Source organism: Miniopterus schreibersii (genome assembly GCF_964146895.1).
Source record: "Miniopterus schreibersii genome assembly, chromosome: 6".
NCBI classification, from domain to species: Eukaryota; Metazoa; Chordata; class Mammalia; order Chiroptera; family Miniopteridae; genus Miniopterus; species Miniopterus schreibersii.
The window spans coordinates 17,296,740-17,322,211 of NC_138107.1; the positions used below are offsets into that span (position 1 = coordinate 17,296,740).

The 25,472-nt window shown below is 37.2% G+C and overlaps 2 protein-coding genes across 5 annotated transcripts in view; one reads left to right on the top strand and one right to left on the bottom strand.

Moving 5' to 3' along the window:
- Positions 1-547: 547 nt before the first annotated feature.
- On the bottom strand, positions 548-19,198 carry CENPQ (centromere protein Q). Of its 3 annotated transcripts, none has more exons than XM_081140712.1 (10): positions 19,038-19,198; positions 17,856-18,030; positions 14,167-14,309; positions 13,333-13,387; positions 12,154-12,280; positions 11,559-11,627; positions 8,616-8,745; positions 3,516-3,635; positions 3,301-3,375; positions 1,296-2,256 (listed from the first exon to the last, which is right to left on the bottom strand). In XM_081140712.1, the coding sequence occupies exons 3-10, from the start codon at positions 14,266-14,268 to the stop codon at positions 2,125-2,127; spliced, it is 810 nt and encodes a 269-aa protein (XP_080996838.1). In that variant the 5' UTR covers positions 14,269-14,309; positions 17,856-18,030; positions 19,038-19,198; the 3' UTR covers positions 1,296-2,124. The 3 variants fall into 3 exon arrangements, with proteins under 3 accessions (XP_080996837.1, XP_080996838.1, XP_080996836.1); XM_081140710.1 differs by lacking the exons at positions 17,856-18,030; positions 19,038-19,198 and adding exons at positions 5,558-5,653; positions 18,250-18,753 and having other exon boundaries at positions 1,356-2,256; XM_081140711.1 differs by lacking the exons at positions 17,856-18,030; positions 19,038-19,198 and adding an exon at positions 18,250-18,753 and having other exon boundaries at positions 548-2,256.
- MMUT (methylmalonyl-CoA mutase) overlaps positions 18,768-25,472 on the top strand; it is a 29,413-nt gene continuing 22,708 nt past the window's right edge. The window contains exons 1-3 of one of the 2 annotated variants that reach the window (XM_081140709.1): positions 18,768-19,214; positions 22,458-22,879; positions 24,118-24,485. In XM_081140709.1, the coding sequence (XP_080996835.1) occupies positions 22,498-22,879; positions 24,118-24,485 (750 nt within the window). In that variant the 5' untranslated portion in view covers positions 18,768-19,214; positions 22,458-22,497. The remainder of the gene's footprint in view (positions 19,215-22,457; positions 22,880-24,117; positions 24,486-25,472) is intronic. The other variant, XM_081140708.1, reaches the window with a different exon arrangement.

Consider the following 25,472-nt stretch of genomic DNA (forward strand, 5'->3'; position numbering starts at 1 on the left):
CCCTCCATACACACAAATGACACCAGTTTACCTTCCTTCCTTCCGCATTACTGGGGACTATTTTCCTGTATGTTCAGCAACTTTCCCTTTTAGCTCTGATAGGCGAAAACATTTTGCACTTAAGTGAACATCTTTCAAATACTTATTGGGTACTTCTCCATCTTTGAGAATTGACCACTTTCCTACTGGTATTTAATGTTACTGATATTTTAAGTTTCTATTTTTATATTTAACTTTATTTGGCATAAAGTAGGAATATTAACCACTGCCCCTCTGTCCCCATCTCTGGTGTAGTTTTCTTAAAACCATTTATTCAATACTTTTTCTGCATTTTACTTGAAATGCTATCTTTATCATATGCTACGTTTTTACACTGTATACCCTCCACCCCAAAATATGTATTTTTAGCATTTAAAGTTTCCGGCATTGGCACTTACCCTCTCCTTGCTGGAGGTGTGTCATATTTGGCATGGACTGTGCATGTGAGAGCTCAGGTGGGCGTGGATACTACATAGGAAGACGGCCTTTTGAATTACTGGGACCATGTGCAGTTGAATTTTAATTTTATTTGGGTCTGTAATTAACTGTTAAATTATTCATAAAGAGTACACCAAAATGCAGCCTTTAAAGAAAATATCGTGTATGTTTTGAATTGCCTGCTACCTGCCAGAAGATACTGTAGATCTCTCAAAATTAGTTCACATGCTTTTCAAAGCTACAAGAGGGTAGTATGACCAGTTCATTCATGAAGAATTACCTCTCAGCAATAATGGTAAGTAAAAGTTCCAGCTGATGTCCAATAATCTGTTGAAGACGTTCTGAAACAGCAGGCTTTTAATGTACCTCCCCCTGCATGCTATTGTAAACATCATGATTAATGATAAACATCAGTGAGTGAGGCTCCATTAGTCACTCTAAAACCGTGATGCTGGAAGTTTCCAAGTGAAGAATTTTTAAGTCTTAAGATATTTTGTAAAATCAGTCCAAAATACATAAAAATATTTTCTTTAAATGCTGCAGTACAGGTTTCCTTTATTGAAGACATTCTTTCCCTCTAAAATCCATTAATGTCCTTTTTGACTTTTACTTCCTAAGAGGACATTGCTTTTGACCCTTTTACTGAGCTGCCCGGGGTTTCCTATGGCGTGTGGTCTCCCTCACTCCAATGAGCATTAAACCGAGTGTGTTCAATGAAAGCTGTGTTCCTGGTGGTTTCTGTCTGGAGAATATTAACAGAATTATTGCACCTCCTAAATTAACTGACAACATATTCTAGGTTAGACAGAAAAATAATTAAATTTCAGTTATTTTACTTTACAAATAGATAAAAGCAACCCAGACAATATACAGTAGTTGGTTAGAAATGATTTTTGATATATTTTAGTGATCATTTATTTACATATATATACATATTATCATCACAATAAGGAAAGGTTTAGAAAGTATTTTTTTGTTTAGTTTTTGTTTTAAGGGAATAAATGTGCTTATGCTCCTTTTTAATAATTTTATGAAATACAAGTATGATCTGATGACAGGGGAAAATAAGTATGCAACAGCTATTCACTAGACCAACCAAAGAAATAAAATGTTCATGCTACCTCCAAAGTTAAAGACACATGGCAAATCTTAATTACAACATAAAGTCTAGAGTTATGTAAAAAAGAAAAGGCATTTGGGGATTCCTAAAGTTCCAGATGACCAGGCAGAAAATGCAAGTCATCAACTAAAGAATTATGATAGCAAACACGTTTTTATGAACTAGGCATTATAAACACTTTACATATATTAAGCCGCAGTATCCAATTTCCTCTGCACTAGTCAATAAATGAGCTCTATTCAGCCGTTATAAATCATTGGACTGTGACTGCTCTTATTTTATGGTTTCAGGTAAAGAACTGGAAATACAGCAACATAAATGAGTTACCAGACTTGGCAACTGCTAAGAACAGTTTTCAGGACTACATTAGATGCTAATGGCAGATCTACAGAGGCTAATTTTAAGTTCCATATTAGGAAATAATAAATCCTGAAGAAGCCTTAGCCTCTGAAATATCATCATAGGTTAACGGCTTTACAAATTTATAAACACTATAAATTAATGTAAAATAATCTAAACAACATTCTTCAAGAGGCATCCAGTCTCTTATAGGCTTCTTCGATGAAAGTTAACATGTTCTTTGTCTGAGATGAATTATGGAGAACATCAAAGTCCTTCAGAAGAGCATTCTGATTTGGAATTTGTGCCAAAATTTCTTCCTGTGGGTACAATGTATAACTGGTTAAAAAAATGTTTATTGAGATATAATTGACATATAACATTATATTAGTTTTAGGTATATAACATAATGATTCAATATTTGTATATACTGTGCAATGAGTCTAACATCCATCACCACAGTTACAATTTTTGTGTGTGATGAGAACTTTTCAGATTTATTCTTAGCAACTTAAAAAAATATAATACATTATTATTAACTAATTATCATACTGTATATTATATCCCGGTGACTTATTTATTTTACAACTAGAAGTTTGTACTTTTTCACCCATAGAATTGGCTTTTAATCTTATTATGAAAAATATCAAATGTATGTTACTTAGAGAATGATATAATAAATCTCATGTACCCATCACTCAGCTTCAATAACCATCAACTAACTCACTGCTGTTCTTTCAAATCTGTATTATTCTGTTTTCCCTCTGCCCATTTCACTCCTTACCCCTAGGTGAATTACAGATAGGAAACCTTCAAATTACTTTTTGAGAAAACATAAAGACTTTCTACCACCATAAACATTTACACTATAATATCTACTGTGGTCCTCTGAAGAAAGACAAGTTAGCAGTGTATAGTCTACTACAAATAAGATATAATACTATTTTATGAAGAATTATATGTCATTGTTAGAAGCATAAACAAAAGCAACTGTCTGAATTTACTTGCAGAAATCTAACCTAGTTAGTTATATGACCACACAAATGCATAAAAATATATGTACAAGGGTATACTCAGAATTATCTATAATTACAAAACTTATTTCCATCAGTAATTCACAAATTATATTATGGTACACCTATACAATGGAATATTATACAGTTATTGACAAGAACGAGACACATCTACATAAACTGACAAGGAAAGATGTACAAACTCTAGTGTCTAATGAGAAATAATTGTGCGTGTATTTATACCATGAGTTCCATTTGTTTGTTTTTTAAAAAAAGAAACAGGATATATAATGCTTTTAAATATCCAATTCATAACTGGTAATACAGTCAATATAGTAAATTGTTACTTACCTGAAGTGTAGGTGCTTTGAGACTCTTCTGAGAAAGTTCTGGAAGGGACAGCACCCCACTATCTATTTGAAACATCTAGGGTAGAAAAAGAAAGCTACGTATTATTTCAAAAGACTTAATTTCTCTCAACTTATTACACAGAAAAGTTGTCTTTTGTAAAATGTAAGCATTAAACATTCCACCCAGAGCCTAGCAGCACATTACTAGACAATTACCTGTTTCACCTTCTCCTCGTCGTCTTCCACCTCACTTGTCAGAATTTGAATTTTGTTCTTTAGGCTTTGAATATTCTCAGTCACTGACTCTGTGGTCTCTACTATTTTATCTATTTCTTCCTGAGTCAGAAAGAGAAAGTTAATGTTTCAGATTAAATATTTTATTAAATAAAACCCCAAAGATATTAATATACATATTTTTAAAACACCTCATATATTAAAACAGTGGTAGAAGAAACTGGTAAATAGATTTTTGTTCTTCTTTCAAAAAACAGACTCCCTGGGAACTAATTTACCACTGTAATAATGCATTATAAGGAAGCTTAATATCCTGAAACGAAAAGATTTACCCCATGTACAAGAACGTTTCCTCAAAGCTTACCAAAGCTGCTAGCAGCAGAGATTCGGGGAGATGTGTAAGTCCAGCAGAGCCCGAGGGCTGGTGGCCTGAAAGTCCCGTGTTCTGCCCATCCGTCTTTATTCCCACCCCACACCCTGGCAATCACCGATCCTTTTATTGTCTCCACAGTTTTGTCTTGTCCAGATATCATACAGTTGCAATCGGGTAGTACACAGCCTTCTCAGATTGGCTTATTTCACTTAATAATATACATTTAAGGTTCCCCCATGTCTTTTGGGGGCTTGATAGCTCCTTTCTTTTTAACACTGAGTAATATTCCACCAGATGCGCCACCATTTAGTTACCCATTCACCTACTTAAAGACATCTTGCTTTTTTCCAAGTTTTGGGAATCATGACTAATGCTGCTACAAAGATCCATGTGCAGGATTTTCCTGGATCGTGCCTCAAAAATATGTTTAATTTTGTAAGAAACCACCAAATTGTCTTCCAAAGTGGCTTTACATTTTAACCTGTTCCTCAGCCCTAATTTCCTATGAATTGGTTGTTGGATTTAGAGACCGCTGTCAAATACAAATATAATGTTAAGCCATGTGTATTAATTTCCTGTGCCTGCTATAAGAAATTATGTACCACAAACGTGGTAGCTTAAAACAAAAGTATTCCCTCATAGTTCTGGAGGGCAGATGTCCCAAATCAAGGTGCTGGCAGGGTGGTGCTCCCTCTGAAGGCTCTAGGGGAGATTCCGTTCTTGCCTTTTCCAGCTTCTGCAGCTGCCGGCATTCCTTGGAGCCGCATCACTCCAATTTCTGCATGTTGGCACGAAGCCTTTTCCTTTATGTCTGTGTCTCTTATAAGGACATTTCGGTCTCCTGAAGGATACTTGTCACTGGATTCAGAGCCCACCCAAGATAATCCAGGGTGATCTCATCTCGAGATCCTGAACTTACTTACACCTGGGAAGGTTCTTTCTAAATAAGGTCACATTCTAAGGGTTAGGATTTAGACATATTTTGGGGGGACCACCATTCAACTCACATAGAAGGGAATAAATAACAGCACTGACTGAAGAGTTAATAATAAGGACTAAAATTTTTCATTATACATTTTTAAAAATTAATTTTGTCCCATTGCCTTGGGTATTCCTACCATACCCATCTGTATCATCTTTGCCCAACTTTTGTATTTGCTGCTTTTTCTCGATACCTTTAAAAAACAATCTTTCTTTTTTAAAATATGTTTTTATTGCTTTTAGAGGGAGAGGAAGGGAGAGGGATAGAGAGAGAAAAGCACTGATGACAGAGAAACATCGACTGGCTGCCTCCTGCACGCCCCCACTGGGGATTGAGCCGGCAACCTGGGCATGTGCCCTGACTGGGACTCGAACTGGCAACCTCTTGGTTCATGGGTTGATGCTCAACCACTGAGCCACACTGGCCAGGCGATAATCTTTCTTTTTGATTCTTAAAATTTTCTCATTTTACCTTCTATTTATTGTAAGCATTATCTGTTGTATTTATTTGCTTTAGTACTCCTGATTTAGTCTGCATATCCCAAAGGCTTTTTCTTTTATTTCTAATTCTTTCCTGAATTCTGTAACTTCATTTTTTGGTATAGCAGTTCCTCTAATAATGTCATTTCTTTCAACCTCATTTTGTTATAATGATGAGGAAAAAAACAACCTGATTCCCTGCTGGGGCCATCACTGTGTGGAGACTGCACATTCTCCCCACATCTCTGGGTTTTCGAAAGTTGCCATCACCAGCAATAACTCTAGGCTGCAGTAGGAGAAAGCAGTGGTTCTAAGTAACACAGAGGAGAAAACTATCGAACACAAATTCTACAAGCTCCTAGTTCAAAGACTCTCTTATGCCAATGAAGAACTCTTATGCCCAAACAGTGCTTCCATTGAGTAACTATCAAGCAAACCACAGACTGCTGTGATATAAGAAATATATATATTCAGTCTTCGTCCAGGGTTCCTGGCACAGAGCTTACAAAACCCTTGTAATTTTCCGAGTGACTGGGTGAGAGGAGCGTCTTTGGTTATTCATAAGTCCCTTCCAACCTTACCTGAGTTTATGATAATGAATGACACAGAGGATGAAGGCTGGTTGCCAGAACAACCAACCACATGATCAGAGGATTGGAAACTCCCAGCCCTACTCCTTGATGTCTGTGATGGGGACATCAGCTGGAGATTGTTAACAATCAATATGCCTATGTGATGAAGGTTCCATAAAAACTTCCAACAATGGGGTTCAGAGAGCTCCCAGGTTGGTGATCACATGAAAGTGTTGGGGGGATGATGCGCCCTCAAAGAGGCATGGAAGCTCTGCACCCCTTCCCAGACACCCTGCCTACGCATCTCTTCCTTTTGGCTACTCCTGAGTTGAGTCCTTTATAATAAACTGGTAAGAGTAAGTAACTAGTGCTTTCCTAAGTTCTATGAGCTGTTCTAGCAAATTATCGCACTTGAAAAGGGGGATCAGAGGAACCCCCGATTTATACTTGGTTGGTTAGAAGTACAGGAGGCTTGGATTTGCACTTGGAATCTGAAGTGGCGTGGCAGTCTTGTGGGACTCAGCCCTTAACCTGTAGGGTCTGTGCTAACTCCAGATAGTGTAGAATTGAATTAAAGTGTAGGACACCCAGATGCTTAGCATGGAACACCCACACATTTGGTGTCAGAAGTGTTGAGTACAGAAAAAAAGTTTTTTTCCATTTAATTGTATTTATACTTTTGGCACGTGGAGGTCCAGTTTTAGTCATAAAACAGAAATGCCTCCCAGTATTATAAAAATCACGCTATCATTTACTATTTCTGATCACTTTCAAGTGATTTATGGAAATACTAAATGTTAAGATAACATTTACCATTATTATACTGTAAGGCCTTTTAAAATAACCTTTAAAAAGTCAAACTCATAGAAACAGAGTAGGAAAGTGATTGTCAGGGGCTGGAAGTGGGGGAAATGGGGAAGGGATGTTAAAAGGCTATAAACTTTTAGTTATAAGACAATAAAGCCTAATGAGCTAATGTAAAACATGGTGATTATAACTGACAACATCATATTGTATAACTTACATTTGCTAAAAGAGTAGAACTTAAACGATCTTATCCACATCTTTCCTTAAACGATATATGTGACAAATGGATGTGTTAGTAACTGGATGGGAATCCTTTCACACACAATGCATACATATATAAAATCGCCATGATGCACACTTTAAATATCTTATGAATTTATTTGTCAATTATACCTCAATAACGCTGAAATTAAAAAAATAACCCATATTAATGGCACTGTTAGAACTAGTGCCAGTACTGGAAGTATATCCTTGAAAAGTAATAACATTGGGAGAAAATTGAACATAATCTCACCCTATGAAGAAAGCCAGGCAATCGCTAAAAAATACCACCCTATTAATTTACAATATATGTAGATTTGTTGCTCAGAAACTAATCCTTCCAACATTATCTAAATTATAGGGAAAAACTGGAATAAATTATTTGTGAATTTTGAAATATTAGAAATCCTTGGGGATGCATTTCTTGCATAAACCACTACCACCCTGTACTTGCTGAATTACTAACAAAGACCTAAGCACCACATCTATAAACGACTTCAAAATGACTAAGGGATATATGGTCCAAACTGTTCTAGTTGTAATTATTTAATAAGCCTCTTTAGGCTGCTTTTCTCTCTCTCTCTCTCTTTTTGGTTTGGGTTCATTCTTTTAAAAAATTTTTAAATTACATCTGACATACAGTATTATTTTATATTAGTTTCATGTGTACAGCATAGTGGTTAGATATTTATACAGGGTGTCCTCCTAAAAATGTATACACTCTTTAACAGATGATAGCTCAGTTTTGAAAATGAAATGTATCTTAATAAACAAAGCCTTTATAATTATTCAAAGTGTGTGTATACAGTTTTTGGGGACACCTATATAATTCACGAAGTAATCTCCCAATAAGGTGCTTTTCTTAATTGTTCAAATATCCACTCCTTACAAGGCTGAAGTTAATGGTGACAGATAATGTTATCTCCCATTAGCTTCTACAGAATAATGATTAGGAATCGTGCTCCAATGTCAGACTGCCTAGGTTTGCACAGTTTTAAGCAGTTTGTCTAAAGTTCAGCTGGAAATGTCAGTATGTCTTTTTCACATTTGTATAATGAGAATATAGCACAGACCTCTGTAAGTCCTTGTGAGGATTAGGGATATAAATTATAAATGCTTAGAAGAGTGCCTAGAACAAAGAAAGCTCTCAGTACATGTTAGCTCTCATAACAACAATAATGATGGTGACTGTGTTTCTGACAATGAAGTACTATATACAGGATGGAAAAACTAATGTTCTCAAATTCTACAACATTTAGTGATGAATTCCTATAATTTGATAATCAAAAATACTAAGACAGCCCGGCCGGGCGTAGCTCAGGGGTTGAGCATCAACCCATGAACCAAGAGGTCTCCAGTTCGATTCCCAGTGAGGGCGCATGCTCAGGTCGCAGGCTGGATCCCCAGTGGGGGACGTGCAGGAGGCAGCCGGTCAATGACTCTCATCATTGATGTTTTTCTCTCTCTCCCCCTCTCCCTTCACCTCTCTGAAATCAATAAAGATATGTAGATCTAGTATTTATTACCAGAAAAATATCATAATAATTTTAAAAACTTTATGGTCTCTTCCCTGTCCCCTAACTCTGGACTCCCTGTTCAATCTCATACCTGCAATGATGCCAGCCCTTCTTCATTAGCTCTGTGACGTGCCTTTTCCACTTTCAGTAGACTTGACACATTAGTTAAATCTTTCAACTTGTGGGGAGGGACTTTTAGGGTTTCACACAGTTGTAGCAATCTTAGGGACAGAATTAAAACACAATCATTAGTTTATTTTTTGAGTATCATTAGTATTATTTTTGTTTTGTTTTGAAATACTGTTATCTTTTTTTTTGCCCTCATATCCCTAGGGCTATAATCTTTTATTAACAGTGGCTTACCTTAGCATAAGTCTCTCCAAAAAGCCTTAACAAATCATCATTTAACCTTTCATTTTACTAAGACTTATTTCAAATCACGGGGACACTTGAGTTGCTTCATAAAAGGAAAATTTTCTATTTTACACATTTAATAATTACTTATATGCATTTTAAAATAAAAATTTCCTTGCGTCTTCTAAATGTGTTTTCTAGACTATTTCAGCACATAGTCTGTCACTTATTGTGAATTACTGGGTAAGAGATGGAACACTACTCTCTAGATCTTAACAATGAGCCTGGATTCTAAATCTCAGTTGTTTTAGAGAATGTGACTAATAAAATGACTTTAAAGAAAACTGAGTCTCATAGACTTTAAGGCAAATAAAACGCTAAGATTAAAATTCTTTGTTCTAAAGTACCAGCAACATGAATAGTATTAGTTAAAATAAAAAAATCCTCCTTCAAATTGGGTTGATTCGAGCACCAACCACTACCTTCTAGCAGAAAGCAATATAGGTTTCTAAGATTTGATTCTTGAATTCCACAGTAGGAAAATCTAAATTTGGTTGCTTCTCTCTAACAGGAGCATTTTGAGATGCTAAAAAGTTCTACTTAATTCGAACAACAGTGGAACCCAAGACTTATCTTCCTAGGGTCTTATTCAAAATATTAATTTTTGTAAAGAAAAAAGTAGGCAGTAAAACATCTACCAATAATAATTTTCATCAAACTGTTAGGATAAACTTCAGTTATTCAGACTAAAATCATCATTAGGGCATCATGTTGAAGCATAAGTTTTTGATATCTTAAATAAAGTTTCCATTTATGATCAGTTTTTCCTAAAAGTTTATTAAGTCAGTTCTGTGGAAAGGTCATCCACTGTTCCAATGTTCTAAACAGTGGTCAGATTTCCAGAATTCTTTTAAAGTCTAATTAAATTAAAAGTATAACATGAATACACCCTACTATATCAATAACACTTAATCCCAAAGCATGTTCCTCTAGAAACTGTAGGGGCTAACCATTTTATTTGACTAGTAACCCTGTTTGTCTGATCACAGGGGTATGTATATGACACAGTCTATATCAGTCATAATAGTCTTGCCACAAAATCAGTCCAAAGACAAGCATATCACCTAAGCTGGGCCAATCAGAGCCCATCTCCCAGAATTCTGTAACTGCAGCTAAGAGGACAAGTGTTTTCTTTCTCTTCTTCCTTCACAAGGCTGAGATGAAAAAACAGAACTGTCTATATCTATGATTCTAACCTAGTGAGGACAGCCTGTCTAAAAGATGAAGCCGAAATGCAGACAGAAGCAGAGGGGAGACTAACATATGAAACAGAGTCCCTGTGATAAATATCAATTTGGGAGATGCTAGGTTAAGCAGAATGAAATACATTTATTTACTGCAAGACTTTTAATATGCTGATGTACCCAAACATTATTCACTATGTATCAATTTTATTCAGAGTATTTTTAAGAATAAATGTTTCAAATATACTTTGGGAAATGTTACTATAGGAAAATTTATTCAGAGATCCAATTTGCTAAGGCTGTATACACTGCTATATTAGTAAAAGGGAAAGTCTCTTGAGTATTGTTATTTTGGGAATGAAAGAAAGTTACGAGAGCAAACACGAAGAGAAATCAGGCAGTCTTTGAAATATATGTCTCTATGGCTGCTATGTGATGAAGACAGCCTATATGTTGAACAGAATTTAATCTTTTCTGATGACTGAGGGTGATTACAGTGAAGAGCAGATGCTATGTACTGTCATATTCTCATTCACACATCAAACACAATTATTTGTCCTATATTAAAAAGACCATAAGTAGCTATTACCCTTATTATATATTATCGTACTTAGCAGCTTTTTTAGTGCACTCCTTCAATATGAGGCTGTCATTCCTATGTCATTTATAGGCCTGCTTCTAGCAGTCTTTCTTTAATCTCTTCAACCTCTCTGCACAAACTCCTACCCCTACCCATCCCACCCCACCTTTTCTATTTTGCTACTATCTTGAGAATTACATTTAAAGGAAGCAGAATTTGTCTTCCCAAGGATAAAGTACTGGGTCACAAACATTTCCAAGTACACCAGTAACTGAGATGCAGAACATTCTTCTATGGAAAGAAAACGTTATGCAAATATTAGAAAAAAGTCACTGAAAATCATTAACAGTGGTGTGACTTTTTAAGAACACAAGAAAAGAAACCTCCATTTGTGACTTGCCACAAGATGAAGAACAGTAATATTTTGGAAAATTACACTTGTTACTTGTGCAAATAATGTAATAAAATATAAAGTTAAGGAAAAACACAGGAACAGAATAAGTAAGAGTGGTGAACTGTGAACTTCAAATTGTTCAAAATGAAGTTGAAGGGAGTTAAAGTTGTTAAAATATTTTTCAGATCCCAATACAGAAAAGTGAATTATGGAAGCAGGCATTTTGTCATTTTCAGATTCTTCCTTATAAATTCTCTTAAAGAACTCAGAATTGCATACAGTAGCAGTTTAGGATAGAATATATATTCCCAAATTGTTCCTCTTTTTAAAACAACAACAAAAACCCCAAGTGAAAAACTTTTATATTCCACAATATTCCACAACTTTTATATTGCAACATAGAGACAGATTAGACTTTTACTAAGTATGTTTTAACCATTTTCTATATAATAACTATATTACCTGTTCTTCAGGCAGTTGAGATGATATTGAATTTGTTCATTTTCTCTGCCTTTGTTACTCAAAATTGATCTAGAAAAGAAAAAAGGGACTGAGTAAGTATTAGCTTGCTTCTCTTTCCTAGTAAGGCAAAATCTGTCACTTTTCCTTTTATATACATTTTAAGCAGAGGTACAATCAAAGTTCTTTTTGTCATATTATATTGTTGTGTTTAATTTATGTGCCTGACTCTTCCGATGGATTTCAGCTCCTTGATGGCAGAGTCCTTTCTCTGTACACCCTTCTAGTGTGGTAACTTCCATATACAGTGTCAGTTTGCACTCAGCTTCTTCCTAAAGTGTCCCTATTGACAGAACATGTTAAACATTTACAGATCAGGCCCCACAGACTTCATTTTATTTCCCTGATGGAATACTAAGTTTCTGAAATTAACAAAGGCTTTTTTTCTGTGGCTAATGCAATTAAAAGACATTAAATATATCCTTCTGAGAGAGAAAAACATCCCATCACCATAAAACAGAAATAACATTTAAAAGAACACTGTCTATAGAAAACATAAGTAGAAACCAAGAGTCAAGTGGAAAAATTTCATACTCACATTATTACTGTTTCCATCATAGTTTGCAAATGCTGTCTGCAACTCTTTGAAAGAGGTTCCCAGGTTTTTCTCTTGCTGGATGTTATCTTTACCTGTTTTAGACTAGTTTGCTCTGTTTGTCCTATCTCTGGTGAAAGAAGAGACTCTGGTGAGTCTAGAAATTTGTATGTTTTTACTTAAAAAGTGATTAAAGTGTAAATTTACCTAAAAAAGCTAATGAAATTATGAGAACCAAAATATTATAAAGCTATATAAACTGTTTAATTTCCTCGTTATTGCACGAGGAAATGCCAGGTGTTGAATATGAATATGCTATCTATTGTTATGTTAACTAAAACAATATTAACTGATATTGCAGATATAAACTCAAGGCAATTTTAAATGAAGAACCAAGCTACAATTATTAGGATTCAACATAAAAGTATGGTTCTTAGAAATGACCCGAATTCAAGAGTTCATTAAGACTAAAAAACTGTTTCTGCTAAATGTTGGATGGAAACTAGAACAAAAGAGATTAACCAAACCAGATAGTCAGTGTTAGATTAATTGTTCTACTTACAAGGGATATACAAAGGAGATACACTATTGGCTCACATGAAGATTTGTTTTGGAGAGAAGGGAGATTATATAATAATAACAATGCAAAGCATTATAAAAGCAAAAGTACTCTGTAATATTTTAAACAAAAAAAAAAATTAAAAAAAAATAAAAATAAAAAAGCAAAAGTATTGTATAAAACCAGATGATGTAACCTGGTCTTGGGTGAGGAAAGGTAGGGAATTCTTCCAGGAAAATATGACATTTAAGTAAACATGAACACTCCAAACTAATTTACTCCAAATAAAATTAGATAGTGGTTCCAAACTAATTTGTACAGTGGTGGTAGAACAGAAGCATATTTGTCTTGAAGAGAAATCAGTAGGTGTTTCTATATATCACAGATCAGTAATTCAGAATTATTCCGAATAATTCAGAGCCCTACACAATATTTTTTAGTGATGGTAAACAAAATTTCAGTTGACCAAAATAACTGACTAACCATTCTTGCAAAAATGAGAATGCTGCTGTTTCTTACTATCTTTTGCTTTTGCAGAACTCACAAACAAGATGCTAATAATTTTTTCATGAATATAGGTAGCTTAAGAAAGACCAATTAAACAAGATATAGAAAAGAAATACCTTTAGAAGACAGACGCTTTGGATGATTTTTATTTTTCTTCACTGTGTTTCTAACCTAGAAGGAAAAACATGTGCACATACACAGAGTGAATTAAACATCAGATAAAAAGATTTTGCTTTGGTAGTAGATTTGTCATGTATGTTGAGGAGTATTCACATACCTTCTGGCTAGGTAGAAAAAAGTATATTGCCACTGCTATAGAAAAAGGGTGTGTATTTGTCACAGGCAAAAAATATACTAAAGCAGTTCCTGGACAATGGTGATAATGTATAATATAATATCCTATGGTATCAAACAATGTTTTAAAGAAATCATTACTCATTTTGCCAGTGAAATAGTGCTACATGCTTAACCTGCAAAACAAATAGAGGCACTGCCTAATACAGGGTACAACACAGAAAAAAAAACTGATTATTTAGTAATTTATTCTTTTAGAAGGGATGGGTGAAATCATGGGAAGAAAAAGCTAATTCCTACCAAACTAATTTTTCTCTATCTTAATAAAAAATCTCCTCCAGCAGCTGTCAGACTCTCTTGTCTTTTAACATGACTGCCATAGAATTTGCACACTATATTCCTAGTCTTCCCATTTAAACACCTTAGCAATGCCCCATGACCTGTTCCTCCCCAAAGAATTCTCTGATATCTTCAGAATTGAAGTAAACAATATTTATCTGAGAACTTTTACAAATCATGCTGTAACAGCTCCCACATAATACGAATTATGATAATTTGCAGAAAAAGTGACCTTTAGTCTTCAGATACTCCTTTACAGAGAACAGATGATATTTCTAATAAAGAGTTGTGGATGATAAACTAGATATATTTCTTACCTCTTTCTCTGATAACTCCACCTCCTCATCATCAGTTTTTCTTTTTGGATTTCTTTTTAACTGTTGAGACCTTTTCTTGGACGCATTTGCCTTGCTAGACATCTTGATCTAAAGAGAACAATTCTAACAGTGCTTCAAGAAATCTGTAAAAATGAAAAGGACACAGAATAATTCTTAAGACTTGTATGATATTTTGTTCAAAAGACTACCTATACCTATAAATGTTCCAAACTGGCCTTTTAAACATTTTAAACATATTTAAAAACAAATAACATTGGTTCTTACTAGAGTAAGGACATCTAATTCAATTTTATTCCTAGAAATCTCTTCCATTTGTAGGGCTTTTAAAAATCATTTAAAAATGCTTTTGCATCTCTAACTTTATTCCCGCTTCCCCCACAAGAACATTATCTCCATGTTTAAATCCAAGAAAATGGAAATATAAAGTGCTGAATTGTCTTACTCTGGTCACAGATAACTGTGATATCTACTACCTCACAGATATCACTCAAATCTTCTTGTTTTAAGCCTAATGAATTTATCATTCAACCTATGCCAACGATGTAAGGAAATAATTTTTAGAATTATACCATGAATCTGTGTTGTACAGAATCATGTGGTAAATTCACTCATAAGGATTTAAGCTCTATAATTCTGTCTGGGTTATGTGCATTTTAACAAGAGCACAGAAGTATACTGATCCCTCTGTACACCCCCACCCCCAATTAAAAAGCAGGTATAGGAGTGGGGTTGGGGATGCCAATGACAAAATGTAGAATAACTCCTTTTCTCTAATAGTCCTTTATCACCAAACTCATTTCTGCTAAAAGGAACAGAGAGAGGAACAAGATATTTATTCTTGCATTAGGCCATAAGGAGTCAATAGCCAGAAGTTAGGTACAGTATACAGTATACACACACACACATATAATGTGTGGCATATACAATATATGTATATTTTTTAGGCATATACAGCTAGATATATAGATAAATCAATCACCATTCTTTTTCTAAAAATTTAGTTAATTACATTAATATAGTTTAAATATAATGCAGATTTAGACACAGACAATAAATAGGGTAGTCTGGATAAATCTGTTCCCTCAAATTTTAAAAGGAAGTTTCAAGCCCCCCCCACCCCCCCCAGTAAGACTGACAAAAATAGTGGGAATTGATCGAAAGATCAGAAATTATACTTGGGGACTACATGTGACATCAGTTACAAAAAGCACTGAAAGCTAAAACACACTTTACCCTGAATGTGGTACCTTATTCTACAGCCAGTCTGCTGTGTTCCATTCCTGAAATGCCTAATTCTCTCAACTTGACATCCATGTCCTTATACTTCCCTTACTTAAAAACCAATCCATGAGTGTTTCACCTGTGGACTCTCCTGGAAGGGCTGCCATGTACAGCAGCTCAGACTGTTCACTGAAAAAGAGTACCCAGGTGAGGAAGCAAAGGAGGGCCAATTTAGTCCTCCCTCCACTTGGCAGTTTAAAAATGGTACAAATTCCTTTTTTCTCTTATTACTGATGTGAAGTCTATTTCCCCTTGTCTTAAATCTTGGCGAACTCTGCAACTACTTAAAAAAAATTTGTTTTTAATCCCCACCTGAGGATATTTTTTTCCATTGCTTTTCAGAGAGAGAAGGGAGAGAGAAACATCGATGAGAGACATATTGATTGGTTGTCTCCCGCACTCGCCCTGACTAGGGCCAGGGATCAAGCCTGCAACCAAGGTATGTGCCCTTGGCAGGAACTGAACCCAGGACCCTTCAGTCTGCGGACAGATGCTCTAACCACTGAGCAAAACCGGCTAGGGCAAACTCTGCAGCTATTAAGCAGAATATGGTAGAAATGATTCTGTACCAGTTTACTGGCCTAAACATGAAGAGACTGGCAGCTGCAACTTCCTCTTGCTTGAGATAATTGCTCTGGAACTATGCTATGAGGAAGGCCAACATGGAGAAGAACTGAAGCCCCAGGCAAAAGCCCCAGCTAAACTCCCAATGGATAGTCAGCACCAACTTGCCAGCCTGGTGCACATATCCGAGCCAGTATGCTGCAGCTGACACTATGTGGAAAAGACACGAGTCAGTTCTACCAAGTAGTTTCCAGTTTCAAATTTTGGGACCAAATAAGTGACTTTTTAAAAAATTGATTTTAGAGAGGGAGGAAGGGGGAGACAGAGAGAGAGAAACATCCATGCGAGAGTGATACATTGAGCGGTTGCCTCCCTTATGCACCCTGACTGGTAATCGAACCTGCAACCTAGGTATGTACCCTGACTGGGAATCAAACTCACGACTTACTGGTACACGGATGATGCTCCAACCAACAGAGCCATACCAGCCAGGGCATGGCTATTTTTTTAATGAAAAAAAGTCTTTTCCCAATACCTGTCTTATAACGTCCAAATCTGTTACCCTGCCATTTAAAGTCTTTAACAATCTAGTCCTGCCTCGTCTTCCAGTCTTCTCTCCCACCACTCCTTTCAAATCTCCCTCTCTGGCTAGATTTGATGATTTGCTGAACACACTTTGAGTAATGCACACACTGTACCCTCTGCTGGAGCTGCTTTCTCCTGTGTCTCTGCCCACCGTCTCTGATCATGAGTCACCTGCTTCTCAAAGCCTTTCTAACCACTCCACTTCATTGCTCTCTAAAATATTGATTTTATTTTTTAGAGCATTTTCAAATTTACAGCAAAATTGAGCAGAAAGTACAGAGTTCCAATATACCCCTGTACCTCCTCCTACCACTACCCTTTCCCACCAACATCCCACACCAGAGTGGCAAATTTGCTACAATCTATGAACCTATACTGATATATCACACCACCCAGAGTCTAATAGTTTACATTAGGGTTTGTTCTTGGTGTCATGCATTCTATGGGTTTGACTAGTAATTCATTTTTAATTGTATTTTACAATTGTCAGTTGTGACTGATTAAAAATAAAAACAAAACAAAACAAAAATTGGCCCTTTATCACTGACAGTTTGAGAAGCACTGTTTTCATCAAAACCCTACAGGAAGCAATAAACTATAAAGCAAAGTTTCTCAACCTTGGCACTAGAGTATTAACATTTGGGATGGGATAATTCTTTGCTGTGGGTGCTGTCCTGTGCCCTGTAGGATGTTCAGCAGCTTCACCGGTCTCCACCCACTAGAGTAAGTAGCACCTTCCTCTCTTGTGACAACCAAAATTGTCTCCAGACATTATCAAATGGCCCCCCGCGGTGAAATCGCCCCAGGTTGGGAACCACTGTCAAGAGCAAGCCAGGGATGAGTATAACCTGCCCAGGTTCCAAATCCTGGCTCTGCCAGTTAACTAGCTGTATAGCCTGGGGCAAATAAATCTGCTCACTTACCCCATTGGTAAAATGGGTTAAAAAAAAAGTACCAACACCAAAGGCTTGTGTAAAGCTAAAATTTTGTATGGAATACATAAAGTGCCTAGAACACTACCTGGGACATAGCTCACACAAAAAGGAATAGAAATTTTAGATCCACAGGAAACCACAGCCTAGTGGTAGTGGGTAGACACAGATATAAAAACAATTATTAGATACAATTACAGACAACGCGACAAACGTTATGAGGCCAATGAGTGAATGACTATTTCAGAATGGTGTGTGAGAGTGAATATACAGTACTCAGAGCAAAAAAATGAATATTTGAATTACATTTTGAAATACTGAGCCAGAAGGAAGGAGAAACAGCAAAAGCCTGACGACAGGACAGCTGGAAAGAGACTGGTGTGTTCGGCGACACTTTCAACGTGCGTCGGAGGACTGGACAGAAATGATACCGCAGACTTGGGACAGACTTGATCCCGCAGTAAAAGATGTTTGCGTTACCCTGCAGGAAACAGGGAGGCATCCTAGGTCGTCTTGTGTCCTTACCAGCTTGCTGAAGCTCGTGGACACCAAGTAACTCAATCCAGACCTCTGTGTGGGCAGAGGAGGTGAGCACGAGGCCCGGCAAAACGCAAACACAATGTTTACCTCCACAATGTTTACAGGTGACGCGAGCGGAGGGCGACGCCGCCGGCCGCCGACTTCAAGGCCAGACACTCACCTCTATCTAGGGCTGCACCGGGTCCCGCGACTGGCCGCGGGGGATTAGTAAGGAAGGAGGCGGCTGGTGAGGATGATTCCGGGAAAGGAGGGAAGAGCCCGCGTGGCTTCACTCCCTCCTCGCAAATCAAATAATTCAGTCCGCGGCCCCGCAAGGCAGACGGGTTCGCAGTTCCCTCCCTTTGGAAAAGTCACCTCACGCTTTTCCAATGCAAACCGCCGAGGCTGCCACAGACGCGCTGGTCACAAAACTCCCTCCCCAACCCGGACCCACTGGCAGGGCGAGCGCTGTCACCAACGACTCCTCTCGGGCCTTTCGGGGAGCCAGGCTCACGGCAATTCGCGCCCAAACAATCGAAATCCTGGCACCCGGAAGTGGACTGGCAGAGACCGGAAAAGTCCGTAGCGAGAGGCCGGCAGCCAGCCACACCCCTGACGTCATCAGGAGCGCGCCCCCCCGAGAGCGCGATGTGATTGGCTGGGAGGAGGGCGTTGTCTCTTACGCCCCCTGACTCCGGCGGGCTCGGTGGGGGGTCCAGCTAGGTGGACCTCTGGCTGGTAGGGCCGGGGTCCCGAGGTCAAGCCGCGCGCTCCCAAAATCGAGGTCCGGGACAGGCCGGCCAGTGAGTAGGACTGTGCTCGCTGGGGCACCTCAGCCTTGCAAATCCCTCCATTCTCCTGGCTCCTCTCCCCGCCTTACCCCCGTCCCCTGAGCCTCTGCCCTTCCCAGCCCCCCAACTTCTTTCTTCTTTAACTTTCCTACTGTGACTGGGCCCCGCTCTCCTCTACCTTATCCTTAGCTTTAGGTTCTCCGCCGACCTCTCACTTTCAGCGAGGCCCTTGGGAGTTCGGAGGTACTGCCGAAGGTTGTTTTTAACGCCTCAGGGGCCTTGCCGCCATTTTCCCCGCTCGCCCTAGCACCCCGAGGTTCCTCTAGGCACAGGTCACTGGTACGATTCCAGAAGGGTGCGTTGGTTCCACGTGTTACTGTTTTGTTTTGTTTTGTTTTGTTTTGGAAAGAGGTGGCAGTATTCAAAGCGACTTTCGGTATCCTGGTGGAGGTAACGGTGACAGGTGGAACAGGAAAGAGGTCGAAACTGACATAAAGTTGTTAAATGACTAACTTGTTCTCAGCTCTGTCTCGAAAGAGAGCAGTGTGTCAGGAGCTCGAAACCGTGTGTAGCGTATGTGTGTGCAGCTTTAGATCACTTGATGATTTTCTCCCAATATGTTATGTTTAATGATTATTTGTGCCAAGGTTTAATTTGCATGGTCTATGTTGTCATCTCCAGCCCAAATTGGCTGAACGTTGGAGATGGTTAGTTCTTGAAGTATTAATGTGGAGCTGCATGTAAACAGCTCTAACTTGAAAGTTACTTGCTTTGCACGTTGCTTTTTCAAATGCTTGAAACCTCTCTTGATGGATCTTCTGAGAAAATTTAGAAGTCCTGTTGCCATCAGCAGTAGTTGTGTTCTTATTTAAAAAACGGTGTCTATTTCCAGTGGGTACCAATTTGCCATGTGATTTTCAGGAAGTCACTTAAGTAGGTAGGGCTTTTCCCAATCATTTGTCCAGGTTTAGGAAAGCCCCATGAGTATTTTGTGTGAATTAAGTGTGATGTTTCCTGTCTACAGTCTAGTCTCAGACAGTTTTCAAATTACCTTTTATATCATTACTACCCTAATGGTTCAGTTATAACTGAATTATTTTTCTCACCTACTTTTGAAGTTAGTGTATGCAGTGTATGGCTTGTTAGATGGATGACAAGGATCCTGTGGATTTAATAGAATAAAAATCATAATAGATTTAAAAAAAAAAAAGGGAATTGTTTTTGTTGTATTTCCATTAGACTTTATACTATGTGTTTTTAGCTAGTTGAATATACTGTATTTACAATTTTTTATCCTGCTTCTTTCACTTAATACTTTTTGAATCCTTCTCTCTTTTTTTTCTTCTTCACCCGAGGACATGTGTTTTTTTTAATTGATTTTACAGAGAGAGGAAGAGAGAGAAAGAGAGAAATACATTGATGTGAGAGGGATTGGGGATCAAACTTGCAACCTAGCCTGTTTTCTTTTTAAAGAAACTATGTATATCACATATTTTAAATTTTTACTTATGTATAATCTGTATACGTAGAAATGCACATACAATAATTGTACATTTTGATAAATTTCCACAGACTGAATACATCTATATAATCAGTGTTCATATCAAGACCACCCCAAAAGCTCCTCTCCTGTTCCTTTTATGTACTAGCCAGCATAAATAACTATTCTCTTGACTTCTAACATCAAAGATTAGTTTTGGCTATTTTTAAAGCACATTTTAATAGCTATATAAAATTCTATCATTTACTTATTCATTTCTATGTTGTTGATGTTTCTCAGTGTTGGTTTTTCTTTTTAATTACAAGTAAAGCTATAGGGAATATGTATTTTAACTGTAGTAACTTACCCAGGAATGATGTTTCTCAGTGGAATGGCATTATCATTTCTGAGACTTCTTGTACATATTTCCAGTTTGTTTTCCGAAGTGGTTAAAGCAATTAATACTTCCACCAATGATTTATGTCTTTTTTTTCACAACCCTCTAACAAAAGTTGGATATTCTTATTTTCTTTTCAGCTTTACTAAATTGATAGATAAGAAACAGTATGGAAAATAGAATTTTAGACTCATATTACTTCCTGTTTTATCTATTATAAAACAATATGGCATGATGAATATATTAGTAAAATTTGCATGTGAAAATCTTTTAAAATACAAGGTTCTAACAAGTAGTAATTCAGGTGAACAGTTTACTGCTTTGCTGTGTGGAATTTTCACCAAACTATTTTATTTATTTCTCTGGACCTTAATTTCTAGATATGTAAATGATGAAATTGGACTTAATGGGACTGGGACACCTAGTATGAGACTGTGCTAGTTATAGGGGATATATAGCTCTAATGGGAATGTGTATTTTAACTGTAGTAACTTACCTATACACATTCCCGATACACACACACACACACACACACACACACACACACAACACGTACAGGGGTGGGCAAATGTAGGTTTATAGTTATTGGAAATAATACAATAATTAATAATACAAGAATAAACTATGTTTCTCATACTCACTACTGTAAACGTACTTTTGCCCACCCCTGTATATAGAGATGTGTAAATGATTTTATATACATATATTTTATATAAATATGTATATGTATATGTATATAAAATCATTTATACATCTCTATATACAGGGGTGGGTAAAATATATCTTACCAAAGTAAATGTATTTTCTCTAAGCATAAAAAGTAGTGTTCTAATATATTGTTGTATGGGAGATGATAGATGTACAAATAGGGAAACAGAGTTCTGTAGATTACTGAAGAGGTTTAGCCCAGCTTGTGGATTCAAGGAGAGGCTGTGAGTATATTAGTTAAATTCAAGGACTTCGAAATGGGACTTCCTAGATTCAACTGCTGGCCCTTTTGTGCCTCAGTTTTCTTGTCTGTAAATGGGATAGCATTAGTACCTATCTCTTGGTGCTATGAAAAAGAAGATTGCTACTTTATGTATAAAGTTCTTTGAGATGATTGCCTTAGCTAAATTAGACGAAGAGGAACATTCTAGGCAGGTGGAAGAGCAAGGGCAAGCCAGAGAACACTGGCATATGCAGGGAACCATAGGTAACCCAGCACCTGTAGAACACAGAGTGCAGAGGACAAAGGCGGAGATGAGTCAGAGAGGTGAGCAGGTCACGGAGGGCTTAAATGCCTGTTTGTCTTCCTTACCACTTTTTTTATCCAGCAGCCAACACAATGCTTGTCATAAAGACAAGTGTTAAATGACAACCTTTTGAAAGAAAAAAATCAGTTGGAAGGTTATATACTATATCCTCTATGTGATGCATAGCCTTTGAAAAATCTTAAGAGTAGTGTGACATCAGATTTGCACTGCTGTCAGTGTGTAGAATGGATCAGGGGGCTGAGACTGTTCAGTAAAACCAGCTAAGAAGCTATCGAGAAAGAAGAGTAGAAAAATAATAGTGGTTGTTGAGAAGAGGGGCCAGTTATAAAATATCAGGTACAGGAAGCAGAAAAGGAGAAGAGATGAAATCATACTAATATACCTTCTTCCTTCTCTTTTCTCTTGTTACCAGTAGCTCCCATTCTTCCTCTTGTAAATAAATATACACTGTGCTTTTTTTTCTAGGTCAGTTTTTCCTTCTCTCGGGTGTTTTCCATGCTCCATCATGTTGAGGGCGAAGACTCGGCTTTTTTTGCTTTCACCTCATCACCTGAAGCAACTAAAAGAGTCATCAGGCTCCAGACTTATATGGCAGCGACTTCTGCACCAACAGCCCCTTCACCCAGAATGGGCTGCACTGGCTAAAAAGCAGCTGAAAGGCAAAAATCCAGAAGACCTAATATGGCGCACCCCAGAAGGGATCTCCATAAAGCCGTTATATTCCAGCAGGGATACCAAGGACTTTCCTGAAGAACTTCCAGGAGTGAAGCCATTCACACGTGGACCATATCCCACCATGTACACCTTTAGGCCCTGGACCATCCGCCAGTATGCTGGCTTCAGTACTGTGGAAGAGAGCAATAAGTTCTATAAGGACAATATTAAGGGTGAGATTTAAATATGAGATATATTTATGATCAAACATACATTTTCTATTCTTGGCTTTTTTTTAAAGGGGAGGCTGGTTAATCTCTATAAAGAAAATAGTTATTTTATAATTTTGAAGTTTATATTACACTCTCAGAAAATGAATGGCTTTCAACTTCCATGGTCAAAAGATAGATGAATCAGAATAAAATACTCAATTCTTTTTTTTTAAAAATATGTCTTTATTGATTTCAGACAGAGGAAAGGAGAAGGAGAGAGAGAGAAAAACATCAATGGTGAGAGAGAGTCATTGATCGGCTGCCCCTGGCATGCCCACTGCTGGGGATCAAGCCCACAACCTGGGCATGTGCCCTGACGGGGAATCGAACCACGATCTCCTGGATCATAGGTTGATGCTCAACCACTGAGCTATGCAGGCCAAGCTAAAATACTCAATTCTTGAAAGCAAACAACTTACATGCACATTGTGTAAAAGGAATTAGATGAAGTGAAGTTGTAAGAAGAAAAGAAACATTGGCTTTGCCTTTGAAAAGCTTTTAATAAATATAATTTTAGGGTAGGTATTAGAGGAGGAAATGGTTTAAGCAATGCCCAAAGAAAGTAATAAACAAATAATGTGGTATAAATGTATTCAGTGCAATCTGTCATTCATTCTCTGAAAATCAGACTGACTATTTCTTTCTGATCTATAATAAAATCATATTGTTTGAATGCTAAACTTGAGGGTCTTTAAATTTTGTATTGGCCGTGGAGGACTGAACTTGTATTGAGTGTAGAACATTGTAGTTTTTCACATGATTTTCATACTACTTTCCCAGAATATTTGAATAGCCAACACACCCTATAATGACCATATTAAATAAGAACAAAAATAAGTAAGTGAGCATACAAATACTAAATATTGTTAACTATCTGTAAACAGCCAGATCTTTACATGAATCTTCAAAATATTTCTGTCAAAAACTTTTAAGATAAAAAAACCCTCAGATGGACATGAGATAAATGAGATGTTTATAGTGAGGTCTGGAACCCAATTTGTGCATTTTAGCACGTGGGGAACAACTGACTGTCTTAGGAAATAAAATATCTAAATTTGTTTTGACATTTATGAGCATAAAAATGTTTGTTATAAAAGTATACTGTGATGAGATGAATCAACACTTAGAGGTGATAGGCAGATCAGTTTACTTATATGCCACACTGTTTAATCCTACTTTTTTTTTCTTTACATATTTAGCTGGCCAACAGGGATTATCAGTTGCCTTTGATCTGGCAACACATCGTGGCTATGATTCAGACAACCCTCGAGTTCGTGGTGATGTTGGAATGGCAGGAGTTGCAATTGACACTGTGGAAGATACCAAAATTCTTTTTGATGGAATTCCTTTAGAAAAAATGTCAGTTTCCATGACCATGAATGGGGCAGTTATTCCAGTTCTTGCAACTTTTATAGTAACTGGAGAAGAGCAAGGTGTACCTAAAGAGAAACTTACTGGTACAATTCAAAACGATATTCTAAAGGAGTTTATGGTCAGAAATACGTATATTTTTCCTCCAGAACCATCCATGAAAATTATTGCTGACATCTTCCAATATACAGCAAAGGTATCCTTTGTGGTTATTATAGGTTTTTCTGTAGTTCTTTGAATGTGGGAATTTTTATAAAATACCGTAACCTAATTTGAATTCAGTAACTGAGTCTGAGTAATAATTGTAGTATAATGTCAGGTGTGGGCTTTCTGTTTTGTGTGTTGTTAGGTTTTTTTTGGGGGGGTCTTTAATATTATTATCATCTGTCATTACCTGCAGGAATCTGGACACTAGACATTTATTGTATTTTCTTTATTGTTAAATTCTCTGATAATTGTTATGATCAGAGAGGGCTCATAATTTACACTTCTTTATTTCTCTCTAGAGTTCAGATTCAGTTGTGAGTAGACACTGGTGTTAGACAGATGGGGATCAAAATATCAGCTTTATTTCTGCTAAAAATTGGATTAGATATAAAAGACATCATTTATATCTGCAGCCATAGTGAGGTTTCTAATATTTCACCCCTGAATTAGGTTCATCTTTTCCAATCATAATGGAGGGAGGAGAAGGGTCTTACAGTGTTCTTATATTAGCAGCAGTCCCTCCACAGGAAACCCAAAGTTTCTTCATTTTCCTCTTAGTAGTTCACATAAATTCCCCCATCATTCACACTTTCCTTCTTTTTTTTTTTTAAATATATCTTTATTGATTTCGATTTCAGAGAGAGGAAAGGAGAGGGAGAGAGAGAGAAACATCAATGATGAGAGAGTCATTGATCAAGCCCTCAAGCAGGGCATGTGCCCTGACTGGGAATTGAACCCTAATCACCTGGATCCCAGGTCGACGCTCAACGGCTGAGCCACGCCCGGCCGGGCCACACTTTGCTTCTTGATGGCAATGCTCTCCTCCTTACCAACCTTAAAGTTAGACCATTGTTTCATAGCAAAGGGCAAATCTCTCCTCCACCATCAAACCTTTATCTCTTTCACTTCTTATAATTGCTTTCATCTCAGAACTCTTGCAAGTATTGCGTACTCTCCTCTTTTAATATTTAGCCTT